This window comes from Python bivittatus, unplaced genomic scaffold, assembly GCF_059951505.1.
Source record: "Python bivittatus isolate LINGU-HERP-01145 unplaced genomic scaffold, Pbiv_v1 ctg000340_np1212, whole genome shotgun sequence".
Classification (NCBI taxonomy): domain Eukaryota; kingdom Metazoa; phylum Chordata; class Lepidosauria; order Squamata; family Pythonidae; genus Python; species Python bivittatus.
Window position 1 is genome coordinate 19434604 of NW_028277056.1, and position 13085 is coordinate 19447688.

Below are 13085 nucleotides of genomic sequence, written 5' to 3' on the forward strand. Positions count from 1 at the left end.
CTGCTAGAGACTATCCAAAAGCAACTTCAGGAAATACCTGTTAAGGCAACTGTGTCCTTTTAAAACATTGAGCTCTTGTAATTGGGAAATGAAATAGATTGAGTGGATTGAATGACAAATTTTCAATTGAATAAGCAATTCCTCAAAATGTCTGCATTCATATCCCACTGTGTTAGCTAGGAGTAGTTCAGAACAATCTGTTTTAATTGATTTTTGACTTAGAATTATCTCATAGGCTGGAATTGGGTAAATTTCTAAACTGGTGGTTTCTGAAGTTTTAGGTTTCCTAAAGAAACTCAATGACGTAACACTCCAAGAGACCTGATTTATTAGAAATATAGGATTTGGCTACTTCTATATTGTAAAAAAGACTGTTTCCAGAAAAGGAAAAAAGAAGATTCTGCTAGTGCCCATATTTGAATATTTTGGCCAGTTGGCTATTTGTAAGCATATTGCTTTTTCAGATTTATTATAATGGACCTTATAAAACAAGTATGTTAAATAAATTATGTATTTAGATAAACTATTAAATGAGTTTAAAAAGGAATGTTTTCAATATCAGTCATGCACAATTTTTTTTATTTAACAGATTTCAGAAAGTTAATGTTTTTGTAATGATTCATTACACTGTGATTAGCAAACATCATCATTTCCTCTGCTTTTAATTGATCCTCCAGATTAGAAACTTTCTCTTGGATCTTGTTAATATTAGCATTATTAGTCTATGGGCTTAATATCTGGAGAAAAGAAATAGATTCTTGGATTGGCTTCAAAGACTGATTGTCAAAGAATATATATTTAATAATTTAGTTCTCACTTCTTTCTGTCCTGCTTTTGATAGTGGGAATGAGGGTTATACAGCTAAAGTTGGAGCTGCAGCTAGTAATTTAACTGTAAACATTCTTCATAGAAATGTAACACAACTTTGTAATTGCAGGGAATTTACTTATATTTCAGAACATGGGGGTAGCAGGAATGTAAGCAGGAAACTCTGTATAAGTTTCTAATTTTTCAGTTTATTAATAGTTTTCATATTGGAAACATGCGTGAGAGCCTTACATTCTTAGTAACTGTCAGGCTGCATCTTTGTGGTAAACATCAGTTCAACAATGATGCTGTATTATTGATTCCAACAGATCAAGCTCAACTGAAAATCTAAATATCAAGGGTGCTTTTTTTTTTTTTTAACTTTTCTTGAGGCAGCAGTATTGGAGGGAAGGACTTTTTGACATCCTCAGTGTAACAGCTGCTTTAAGCAAATATTCTTATTTGATCACAACTCTGTAGAAGATTTTTATTACGGCAGAACAAGTGCCAAGGAACTCTAAATCTAGGGTAACAGTCCAGTTTGATAAATTGCTTGTCTGTTAAAAAACAGTTATGAATAGTGTATCAGCAATATAAAAAGGCTAACTATCAAGTACTTCCTCATAGGTGGTAGTATGAAATAAGACAGGTTGTGTAGAAACAATAGTGTTTTGCTTAATACTTATATAAATAATGGTACAAAATTATTCTGATCCATAGTCACTGGTATACTGGGCAATATGTCTGGTTTGGGAAATCAAAATTTCCCAATAAAAAAATGGGCCCTTCTCTTGGCTGTTTGATTCAAATAAAGAAAACCAGGCAAATTATGATTTCCAGGCAGAAAGTCTAAAATCCTTTTTTTCTTATCTCCTGTCAGACCAAAGGTTGGGCATCTCCATCAGCATAGCAAAATGTTACGGCATCACTTGCCTCTCATATTAGGTACCCAACTTTTTGCAAGGTTTGTGTTCCTTTCGACTCTTGTTTTAGATCCTAGGTTATTAATCTGTGTTTTCATTCCATATTCTGTATGTTGATTTTTTGACTATAACAATAAACTAAGCTAACAATATGGTTTGTTTAAAAGCGATAGGGATGAGCCCTATATCTGTCACCAGTAATGGGTAAATTTTTGCCAGTTGCTTAAACAAAAAGTGTATCTCTTTGAGGTTGAAAGAATATTGAGGTGAACAAGTAGGATTCAGAAGGGGTAGCTGAAAACACTTTCAGTAATATTAGCTATGTTGATTTGAAGACTGCTTTTGATTCCATCTCAAGCTGCCATCTATCTTTCCTCTGTTCACAAAAGTTTGCTCTAGGTTTTCTGGTTGTTTCTGAAGAAGTCAGGAAAGCAGCTTAAATTGATCCCTGCCTCTAAAGTGTTTGCTGAGATTGTAGACTTGCTCCCAAGTTATTTAATTTATTTCTGAATGAACTGAGGGCGGCATATTTATGTTCTGACTTCTGTTCTCCTAAACTGGCTGATTCCAGAATTCTGCTATTGCTTTTTGGAAATGTGGGTGCTTTATTGTGTGTATCTAAAGTTGTCCTGAAACAAATACTTTATGCACTTATAGGTTATTGTAGGGATAATTTGTTCATTTTCATTTTCACCAAAACTAAAAATGTATTATTTTTTAAATGTCTCTCTCTCCAAAGAACTGGATATTAATGATATCAAAAAAGTCAAATAATTTAATTTTCACTTATTCCTCCTTTTCTTGGGATGCACATAGCATAAAACCTAGTCATTCAGTCCGCATTAGGTAACACAAAGATCTTTTTTTATTTAAAAGAGAACAGTTAGGGTCTGTTGCGGTACTAAAAGTCTCTTTAATTAATTTATGGTATCTCTACCTGGATTCTCTGTTCCAAATTTGTAGCACAGATTGTGCTTTTGAGGTTTTTGTGTTCCTTGTTTTCGAGTAGCCAGTTGCATAGCACCAGCGGTTTAATATTTAGAGTCCGGTTTTGTCTTTCTGTTGAATGTAGTGATTTGGTTTAAGCATTTACGCTTGATTATAAGACCCATGCAAGAGTATTTGTTCCTCTGTAAGAAATACATTTTTGGTAAAAAATGGTTTCTAATACCTTAGAATTACTAAACATTTTTTGAAAACCATCAGACAAAACAATTATTTTCATACTAAGAGAATTTACAGTATAGGCAGCATTGTGCAAAACCCATTATTGCAGAAACATCATTTTGCAGGACACCAAAATATTCAATTTCTCCTCTGAACTATGGCCTTCCAACAGTTTTTTGGAAGTTAATCTTCTAAGTTTGAAGTGAATGAAATGGGACCAGAGCATGTCTAAAATACCACAGATTGCTTTCAGTTGGGAAGCTTAACTTAAGGGAAATCAAAGGGACTCCCCCCCCCCCCCCGGCCTTGGAACAGTTGTATTGGTATGGTCCGAAGGAGAAATAGAAGTTTGCATTCTTGAAACATCAGATTTTGCACATAATTTGCAGCACTCACATGGTTGCTGCCCATTACTTCTGTTTTTTGTTGGATTTGGGGCTGTATTTTAATTTAAAATAAGTCAGTGATTGTTCTGTTAAAAAAATCCTAGAAATTTGTTGGTTGGTTTTCAAATAATCTGCAAAAATATTTATTTATTTTTATTTGCAATTTATTTTTTGCTTGACAGTTACTATGAGAGAAGTATAATCTTGAAAAGAGTGATACAAATTTGAATAAATATTCTTTCTGTTTTTTTATTTTTCCATATCCTTAATGCTTAATTCATATTTTCATCTGTACATGTTATTTTAACCGTAAGTCCCTTTGAATGTTCTTTCTGAACTGATAGATAGCATATATGTCTAATAAATAAATAAATAACTGTTTTTTATTTTATAATCCCTGACATAGTCATTAATAATGATCACTTGGAAAATGGTGGAAATTATTGCAGTTGAGTATCTTGCCTCACGCTGTATAACAGAGACCTTTTCTTATTTAGGAAGCACAGCAGCAATAATAACAGGCATTTGTTGGGGAAATAATTGGTTGTCCCTTTAAAATTTCATTTTAGGATTTGAAAATGTATTCAAATTCTTTAGACCACAGCTGGAGGAAATCTTGTTTCTGTCCATTGCATTGTAATGCAGGAATATAAGGTGATAAAATAGTATTATTTCATATTATATGAGCTATATATTACTTAGAAAATCCTGATTTAAATCTGTAACTGGTCACCTATAAAATGAAACAATAATCTTGAACACCTTTCCAATTCCAGTTGTGTGGGGGTGTTTTCCCTCTTTTCCTATATCACCAAGCAAAAAAGTAAAAAAAGTCTGACATGCACCTCAAATTGGAAACATTAGAATTTGTACATGAAAAATACTATTTTGTTTCTTGTAGTAACAGTGCTAGGATTTGTTAACACTGGTGTTCATTTAGAGCTGAATAGCTTTTTATTTTTGGGTCCAAAATAAATATATGACTGGAAGTCTCCACAACACTTTACTTTTTACCTGGATATGAGTGAATATATAATTAAAAGCAATTTGTAACCTCTGAATTACATGAATAAACCCTTTATAATGAACCAAAATTATTATTGACCTGGAGAACAGCTAAATTTCTTTCTCAAAAATGTTATCACCACTTTGCAAGAGAACCTTGTAGAGCTGTGTAACAAAAATGTAAAAACTGTACAGTGTAAAGTGTAAAAATTCATACTGAGAAACAGGTCTGCAGTAGCACATGGTTTCAGCAAATCGTCTATGCTGCTTCCTTTTTTCCAGGTTGCAAGCTGCTATATAAACAAGATTTTGCAAGACGGTTAGGATTACGCTGTGTTACTTGCAATTATTGTTCTCAACTCTGTAAAAAGGGAGCATCTAAGGAACTTGATGGAGTAGTAAGAGATTTCTGTAGTGAAGAGTGTTGCAGAAAATTTCAAGACTGGTACTATAAGGTATTGCAATATTCAACAACCCCCTTTTATAATGATTGCTAAGTAATATCTAAATTATTAGTGATCTACTTCCACATCATTATTTGTATATATATATTTTTCTATATTTTATATTTTTCTATCCATCATAATTAAACTGCTCCTAAGATTAAATGAAATACATTGGTTAAATAAGCAATTAAGATATTCAAATCTCAGTCATTTTTGTATAAATTCATATTCACTGATTTCTGTTTAAAGCTGCCTTTCAAGAAATAGGCCAGTAAGGCCAGGCTGCTCTGAGTTGAATGTAGCAAATAGACAAATAGGCCAGGTTCCTCTGAGCTGAATGTGGAACCAGAGACATATACTACAAACGTTTAACTACAACATGAACCTGGTTTTCTAGACGTAGATTTAGAATATGTCTGCCGTGATAACTTTTCTGAATGTGTTTTGCATAATTTCATGGGGATTTTGTCTTTGTCAGATTCTTATTTTGTGTGTGTGAGTGTGCTTGACATAATTCATTTCCTATAATTATCAGTTTCTCAGTTTTTGCTATTGAGTGTAAGCAATGTATAAATTTGTTTTGTTTTGATAAGAGAGATAGCTAAGCTAATCCATCATCGTTTGTCCTAGAAGTCCACAAAAGAAAGTGATCTAGCTTCTATATTAGATTTTTTCAAGGAAGTTCCCTTCTTGTTTTGTTTTTTTTAATTGTCTTTGCTCAAAGCAAATGCAAATTCTTTCCTGTCATCATTTTAGGAATTTCTTTACCTTTTTTCCCTTTTACTTACGATTCTTTTATTAATAGCAGTTCTGTTTCAAAAACCACTTATATTCTTGTTTTCCTAGCCCCCATTTTCTTCTTATACTTCTCATAGCACCAACAGGAAAATGTCTGATACGTGCCTTTTGACCAAGCCACCATGGGAATTCCTACTGAAACCCTTCCCAGTATGTCTATTGCTATGGAAGTAGACCTAGCTCAGCAGAAACCTGCAATGGGGCAACCTTTCTGTAGCCACTTCAGTCTCCTCTCATGGCTACTTCTGCCAAACCATTATACACATTTCCTTGTCTAATTCTTCTCCTCATGTAAATGTTTATTCTTAAAGTGGCCATTTTCCTGTGATTAATTGATTGATTGAAGGCAAATATTAATTATATTGATTAGCTGTTGGGAAAAAGGACAGTGACTCCCTTTAAAAATGGTAGATAGTCCTCCACATTGTTCTCTAACTTCTCCCTTTCTTCACTTTCTACTATTAAATGAACTCAAATGTTAAGAAGCATCCCAATATAAAGATAGATTTAAAGAGCCAAATTTTGCTCTTTTGCATTTCTCTGACGAGATTAACAATGAAATAATTTCTATGCTCCATTCTTTTTAATCCAGTGATTTGTCCTGGTGCTTGCCATGCCATCTGCTCCATGCCAGATGTTGCTTTTTTAAAAAGGGACTATAATGGTCTCCTAGCTTGTATTGCACCTCTGTCTTTTTCTGATCATTACTGTATATTTACTATGCTTATCCACTTCCAATTCAAGTGGAGATCAGTATTTGAGTTGGTAGAGGGAAGAAAACAATACAGAGACTCTCTCTCTCTCTCTCCTCTTGGAGCAAAAGAAACTGGAGAACAATTTAGCATAGAGAGAGATAAGACATACATACATATATACTCATCATGCTATTCCCTTTCAGAATAAGTAACATTATATGAGAGGAATAAATAATGGTAAGCAAAAAATTTAAATATATGAGAAATACAGATGCAGCCATAAGTATTGTTACCCCTCTACTTTTTCTCAAAGAATCCCAATTTGCTGTGAAATAAGTTGAAACTGACACAAGTAAATGACATCCACCATTCTTTATTCCATAGTCCATACAGCAGACACTTTGCTTTTGGTGTATGACTTAACATATTCTTGTAAATAATAAAACAAATGAAAATGGCATGGACATAATTACAAGTTAAGAAAGATTATTGGATTTTAGTGGTTTCTCAAGCAGATTATTTAATTAGTATCACAAGTGTCTTCAGTCACTCAGTTTATTTGAATGGAGAAAAGTACTTGGGCATTTTGGCAGTACAGTGAACGTGGACAAAAAAAAGAAAAGCAGAAAGTTGTCTGAGAAGGAAAAGGAGAAGGTAATAGTCAAGAATGGTAACTGTAAAGGCTATAAAATCATCTCCAAAAAGCTTCATGTACCTGTGACTGTGGTTGCTAATATTATCAAGAAGTTTAATATCTATGGAACCTTAGCCAATCTCCCTGGGTGTGGCTGCAAGAGGAAAATTGACCCCAGATTGAACAGAAGGATAGTTTGAATGGTGGAGAAAGAACCAAAGAAAACTTCCAAACAGATCTTGGCTGACCTCCAAGAACAAGGTACAACAATATCAAGTCGCACCATCCATCACTGTCTGACTGAAAGTGGCCTCCATGGTAGAAGACCCAGGAAGACCCCACTTCTAAAAGATGGATACAAAAAAACCCAGACTGGAGTTAGCTAAAATGCATGTTGATAAGTCACAGTCCTGGGAGAATGTCCTTTGGACAGATGAAACAAAATTAGAGCTTTTTGGTAAGTCACAATAGCTCTATGTTCATAGAAGAAAAAGAAAATACTATTGTTCCTATTGTGAAACATGGAGGATTGTCCATAATATTGCTTTGCTGCCTCTGCCACTGGGTTCCTTGAATCTGAGCAGGACACAATGAAATCAGAAGATTTATCAAGGCATTCTGGAGCAAAACGTAATACCCGGTGTTAGAAAAATCTGTCTCAGTTGCAGGTCATAGATCCTCCAGCAGCATAATGACCCAAAACACAGAGTACTGTACATTTAAGAGAACCCAAGAATGGTTGAAAAGCAAACGTTGGACTGTTCTGAAGTGGCTTGCTACGAGTCCTGATTTGAATCCAATAGAACATCTATGGAAAGAGCTGAAATTCACAGTTGGGAAAAGGAATCCATCAAACCTAAGATAACTGGTGCAGTTTGCTCAAGTTGGGGTTGCAATTTGCTCAAGGTAACTGGTTGCAATTTGCTCAAGGGACAAATTGCCAGTTGAGGAGCATAGATATCTTAGTCAGAACTACCAAAAGCACTTGATTGCAGTTTCTGCCTCGGAAGGGTGTGCTATGAAATATTAAGTTAGGAGTACCAATAATTATGTCCATGCCATTTTTATTTGTTTTATTATTTACAAGAATGTGTTAAGTCATTCATTAAAAGCAAACTGGGATTTTTTTGGGGAAAAAAGTGGAGGGATACCAATACTTTTGGCTGCACCTGTATACTGAATGGTGTTTACAGCAGCACCATTACTATACTTTTCCATTTCCACACCCATGCACCAATTCATACACAGTATTTATTCTTTAAACTTCTCATCTCTCTTTTGTTTGGATCTCAGCAACTCATATAACTACAATTTTCTTGGTCTTCCCATTCCTCTTACTCTATTCACTCTTCCGTCATATATTCTATGATTCAATCATCCTAATTTCTACAGAAATCACTCTTTTATTTGCCTTTTTTTCTCATCTATCATCTCTTTCACTCCGTCATTCCATCAAGTGGAAGTAGCATCATGATATGGCAATCCCTAAAGGCCCTCCGGAAGAATCATGTTTTCACCATCTTCTGGAAGGTCAAAAGGGTGGGGGTAATACACACTTTGGAGGGTAAGCTGCTTCAGAGGAGGGAGGCTGCCACAGAGAATGCTCCCTCATATTGTATCTCCTGGTAGGTAGGTATCCTCAGCAGACACTTCATACTTTGTGCAAGTAGGACAAGAAGAAACTACTAGGGAAGGCAGTCTCTAAGATACCCAGACCAAGAGCCATATTGTCAGCCTTCCCAGACAGACCAGACAGAAAACACGACCAGATGAGTTAATTCTATTTTAGAATTATATTAATGTTAACTACATTAACAGAATCTTCCAAGTCTGAAAGTTCAAATCTCGCATTGTCTCTTTTTACCACCTGATAAGTTAGGGAGGTTCCTTTCTGAGTTTCTTTCTTTGCTCATTATGCAGCTGTGGGTCTCCCCATCTGATTGTTCCCTAGTCAGCATCTCTTCCTCTCCCCACCCCCCACCCCCATCTCCCAAGGTCATTCCCACATACCATTACACATATAGAGCTTTATAGCTAGTGACCAACACCTTGAATTGCACTTGGAAACCACCACTGTTTCTGGACCAGCTAGATGGTTTCTCAGAGTATCTCAGTGTAGAGTGAGGTACAGTAATTGAGTTAAGAGATGAGAAGGACATGAGTGACTGTCTTCAGGGTGTCCTATTCCAAGTATTGCAAAAACCTTCCTGGTCACACTCTCCACTTGCTCTTTGAGCAGGAGACATGAATCCAGGAGGACCACACACATTGCAAATCTGCTCTTACTGGGGAAGCACAACCCCATTATATCAAAAATGATATAATCTTGGAATCAGTTGGCCTCTGAATCAATAACCATTCCATCTTGTTTGGGTTAGGTGTGGGCTTGTTCTTCCTTATCCAAACCCTGATAACTTCCACCACATCTCCTAACAGGGCCAGGGTGGTGATGTATAACTGGATATTATCACCATATTGATGATACCCCAAGCTGGTAGAAGACTTTTCCCAGTGGTTTCATTAGAATTTTAACAGGATATGAGAGACAACTAAACCCTGAAGTACTTCATAATAAAGTGCTGAGAGGTCTGACTTCTCCCTCCGCATAACCATCTCCTGGACCTGCTCACTTAGGAAGGAGCGGAACCACTGCATCACTGTGCCTCCAAATCACAACCCTTGCAAGTGGTCTAAAAGAATACTCTTACCTAAAGCCACCAACAGATATAGGAGGACAAAGATGGTCTCATCATCTCCATCAAACCTTCCCAAAGTTCAACTATAAAAGCACCCAATGCAGTTTCCTTCCTATGCCCAGGTCTGAACCCAGACTGCCAGGGGTCCAAACAATCTGTATCCTCCAGAGCTCTCTGCATCCGCAGCCCCACCAATTGCTCTAAAAAGGGAAGATTAGAGATAGAAGGGTAGTTGTCTAGTTGGATTCAGGCCTGGCCTCTTGAGGAGTGGGTGAACCAATACTCTTTGACTCATTACTTCTCACCCATGCAGTTCCTTAAGAAATTTATCCATCTGATATCTCTTAGCCCAATAACATCACATAGATTTTATTCCTACAAGCATTACTCATGCTTTCCTTGTCAACCAATGAAAACAAAGTACCCTTTCTTGTACATTTTAATATTGTTCAGAAGAGTATCAGAGGTCAATTTCTCTTTTGAATTTGTTATGTTCTTATTTTGTTGCTTATGTTTGTCTATACTACAGAATTAGAGAGGATTTTCATAGGTAAGGATATACTACCAGAAGCCTCAGTCACATGATTTTCTGTCCTCTGAGCAAGTACAAGGCATTACTCAACCTTGGAAAACTCCATAACCCAATATTGCATTAAAGCACATATGTAGCAGTAATTCTTTTCCCAAATCATTTTAGCTAACAGCATTATTGTTTTTAAGGCTGCAAGATGTGACTGCTGTAAAATTCAAGGAACTCTTAAAGAGAAAGTACAGTGGAGAGGGGAAATGAAGCACTTTTGTGATCAGCATTGCCTTCTGCGTTTCTACTGTCAACAAAACGAACCGAATATGGCAACACAAAAAGGACCAGAAAACTTACATTATGGTATGTTCCTCAACTCAGTACGTTAAACTTTTTTTAACATTTCAAAAAATGGCAGGCCATAGAAGCTTCTCATTTCTAAAATCAGATAAGAGGGCATATTTTACTTCAGCGTAGGAGACAGGATTATTAGAGGACTAGGTTATCACACATCAAATGAAATTGACCAGCATAGTTAACACCCTAGCTACCCAACGTAACAGTGTTTCCCCCAAAAGGAAGGTGAGCATACCACTTTTCCTGCATTTAGAAAGCTAATTGTTTTGAAAACAACTTATTGGTTAATCTTTTCCTGGGTAATCTATAAAACTGAACAATTAAATAGCATTACTAGGATAAAATATTGTTATGTTTATCATTTACAGATTAATGTAAATAAACAAATTATGTTAAGGTTGTTGTCTTCTGTTTATAGATCAAGGTTGCCAAACTCCCCGAACAAAAAACACAGTAAGTAAATCATAATGTATCCAAAATTAATAGCTGGGGCAACAACATTCCTCATAACCTGTGGAGAATTGTGTACTGTTTTTTGTCTTAACCCATACAGGGGTATAGTAAACTTCCCACAAATTCCTCATTATCTGCTAGGATGCAGACCCTTTACATTTAAAAAAAAAATGAAAAGACATGACAGGTTGTATTTGTTCATGGGTAATTTCAATATTGTAAACTAATATAAGTTACATTGAAAAGACCATACATTTATGCCTTGATCTTATATGGCTTCAACTGTTAAGTAATTGTTAAGGTAACATACAAATATAACTTTGCAAATAGTAACAAAATACACATTTATGTTAATGAATGAATTGTGTAATAGATCACTTTTGTAATAGTTTTAAGTAGCTAATTTGTTTAGAACCACAAACTATCATTCTCCATGAAAAGAATGAAATGTACTATATTTTATCATTTAATTTTTTAAAAATTTACTTTTTTTTTTAATTTACAGGGATCAGCCCTACCTCCTTCCCCTACACCAAACAAAGAAATGAAGAACAAAGCAGTTCTCTGCAAACCACTAACAATGACAAAAGCTACATTCTGTAAACCCCACATGCAAACAAAATCTTGTCAGACAGGTATTTATTTAATAGAAGCAACTGTTCTTATATGGCATTTTGTCATGGTATACAATTATGGTTGGGCCATTTTATGGCATATATGCAGTGGTGGCAAGTAACACTACAAATTGTCTTTCATTGTAGATGATGACTGGAAAAAAGAATATGTCCCTGTGCCTGTTCCAGTACCTGTATATGTACCTGCTCCTATGCATATGTATAGTCAAAATGTTCCAGTTCCTACAACGGTTCCTGTTCCAGTAAGCTAGGTTTCAGTCTATGTTTGAATTATATTCTTCTCTCCCTTGAAGATAGGTTCTACCAGAATTCACCATACCAGCATTGCATGCTTCCTTGCTTGATAAAGTACTACAGAATGCTGGAATCAGTGCTATCTCAGTATGATTCATCTTAACTTCCAAAACAGACTACTTCCAAAACAGAGCAGACAAATGGGGAAAGGGTTAGGCCACAGAAGGGAAATCTGGTGAAAAGGTAGATAATAAGACAGCAGGCAAGAGCAAGAGAGCTTCATGAAGATTCACCCCAGGATTCCAGGGGTGAAATGATGACCAGGGATTGGCTAAAGGTTGGTAAGAAAATTTGGTATCTGCACTCTAGGTCATCTTAACTGGTGATGTTTATTATCAAGTAATTGTAAACTCGATGCAGCAGCTTCTTCTAAATAAGCTGCTGATAAAAGACTTGTAAAAGATGGAGAGACCCAGTTAAGGTCTCACTCTAAGCATCTTTCAGCTTTATATGTTCTAAAGAGGAAAAACTTAAATCTAAAGAGGGAAAAAATGAGAGCCAATTTGGTCTAGCAATTAAGGCACCAGGCTAGAAAGCAGGAGACAGTGAGTTCTAGTCCTGCCTTAGGCACGAAAGCCAGCTGGGTGACTTTGGGCCAGTCACTCTCTCTTAGCCCAACTCACCTCACAGGGTTGTTGTTGAGGGGAAAATAGACAGAGGAAGGGGTATTAAAGGTATGGTTGCTGCCTTGAGTTATTTATAAAAATAATAATTAAAAATCTAAAAAAAAAGAAAAAATCTTATGCTATAACATGGAGCTTTTATCTCTTGTAAATGTCTTACTGTTAATATGCCAAATTAGAATATGGGTTTTTAAAAAAGAGACAAATGTACACCAGAAGTGAGATTTTCATGTTAAAACAAATTATTTTCTCAAAAATATATTCAGTATTTTAATATTTAGCTACATTTAACATGTCTTCAGTTATACCATCTACTTTTGCATTCTTAAACAATTTTCAAAATTCTTACACCCTTTATGGCTTCCTTTTCAATAATTTTCTCTCTAAAATTTACATTTATAGCAATTGTTTCAATTCCATTCTTCATCAAATTACTATCGTTCCTATACATTACTACTTCCACCATTCCCTTACTTCAGTTTCATCCCAGACAGTCATTGCTTTTATTTTAATTCCATACAGTCTGCTAAAGACTCCTTTTTTCAGCCTCTTCACTCACTTCAAAGCAACTTTTTATTTCTATCAAAATTACTCTGCATCTTCTCCGCCTCTTAATTTTGATCATCTCTTGCCCTTTGACTGC

At 35.5% G+C, this 13085-nt stretch overlaps 1 protein-coding gene across 12 annotated transcripts in view; it reads left to right on the forward strand.

Moving 5' to 3' along the window:
• The window catches only part of ZMYM2 (zinc finger MYM-type containing 2), an 89948-nt gene that overhangs the window by 57586 nt on the left and 19277 nt on the right, over window positions 1–13085 (forward strand). For all 12 annotated transcript variants that reach the window (XM_025166259.2, XM_007427535.3, XM_007427538.3 and 9 more), the window contains 5 exons: window positions 4571–4743; window positions 10278–10443; window positions 10856–10890; window positions 11396–11525; window positions 11652–11767. In XM_025166259.2, coding sequence (XP_025022027.1) covers window positions 4571–4743; window positions 10278–10443; window positions 10856–10890; window positions 11396–11525; window positions 11652–11767 — 620 coding nt within the window. The remainder of the gene's footprint in view (window positions 1–4570; window positions 4744–10277; window positions 10444–10855; window positions 10891–11395; window positions 11526–11651; window positions 11768–13085) is intronic.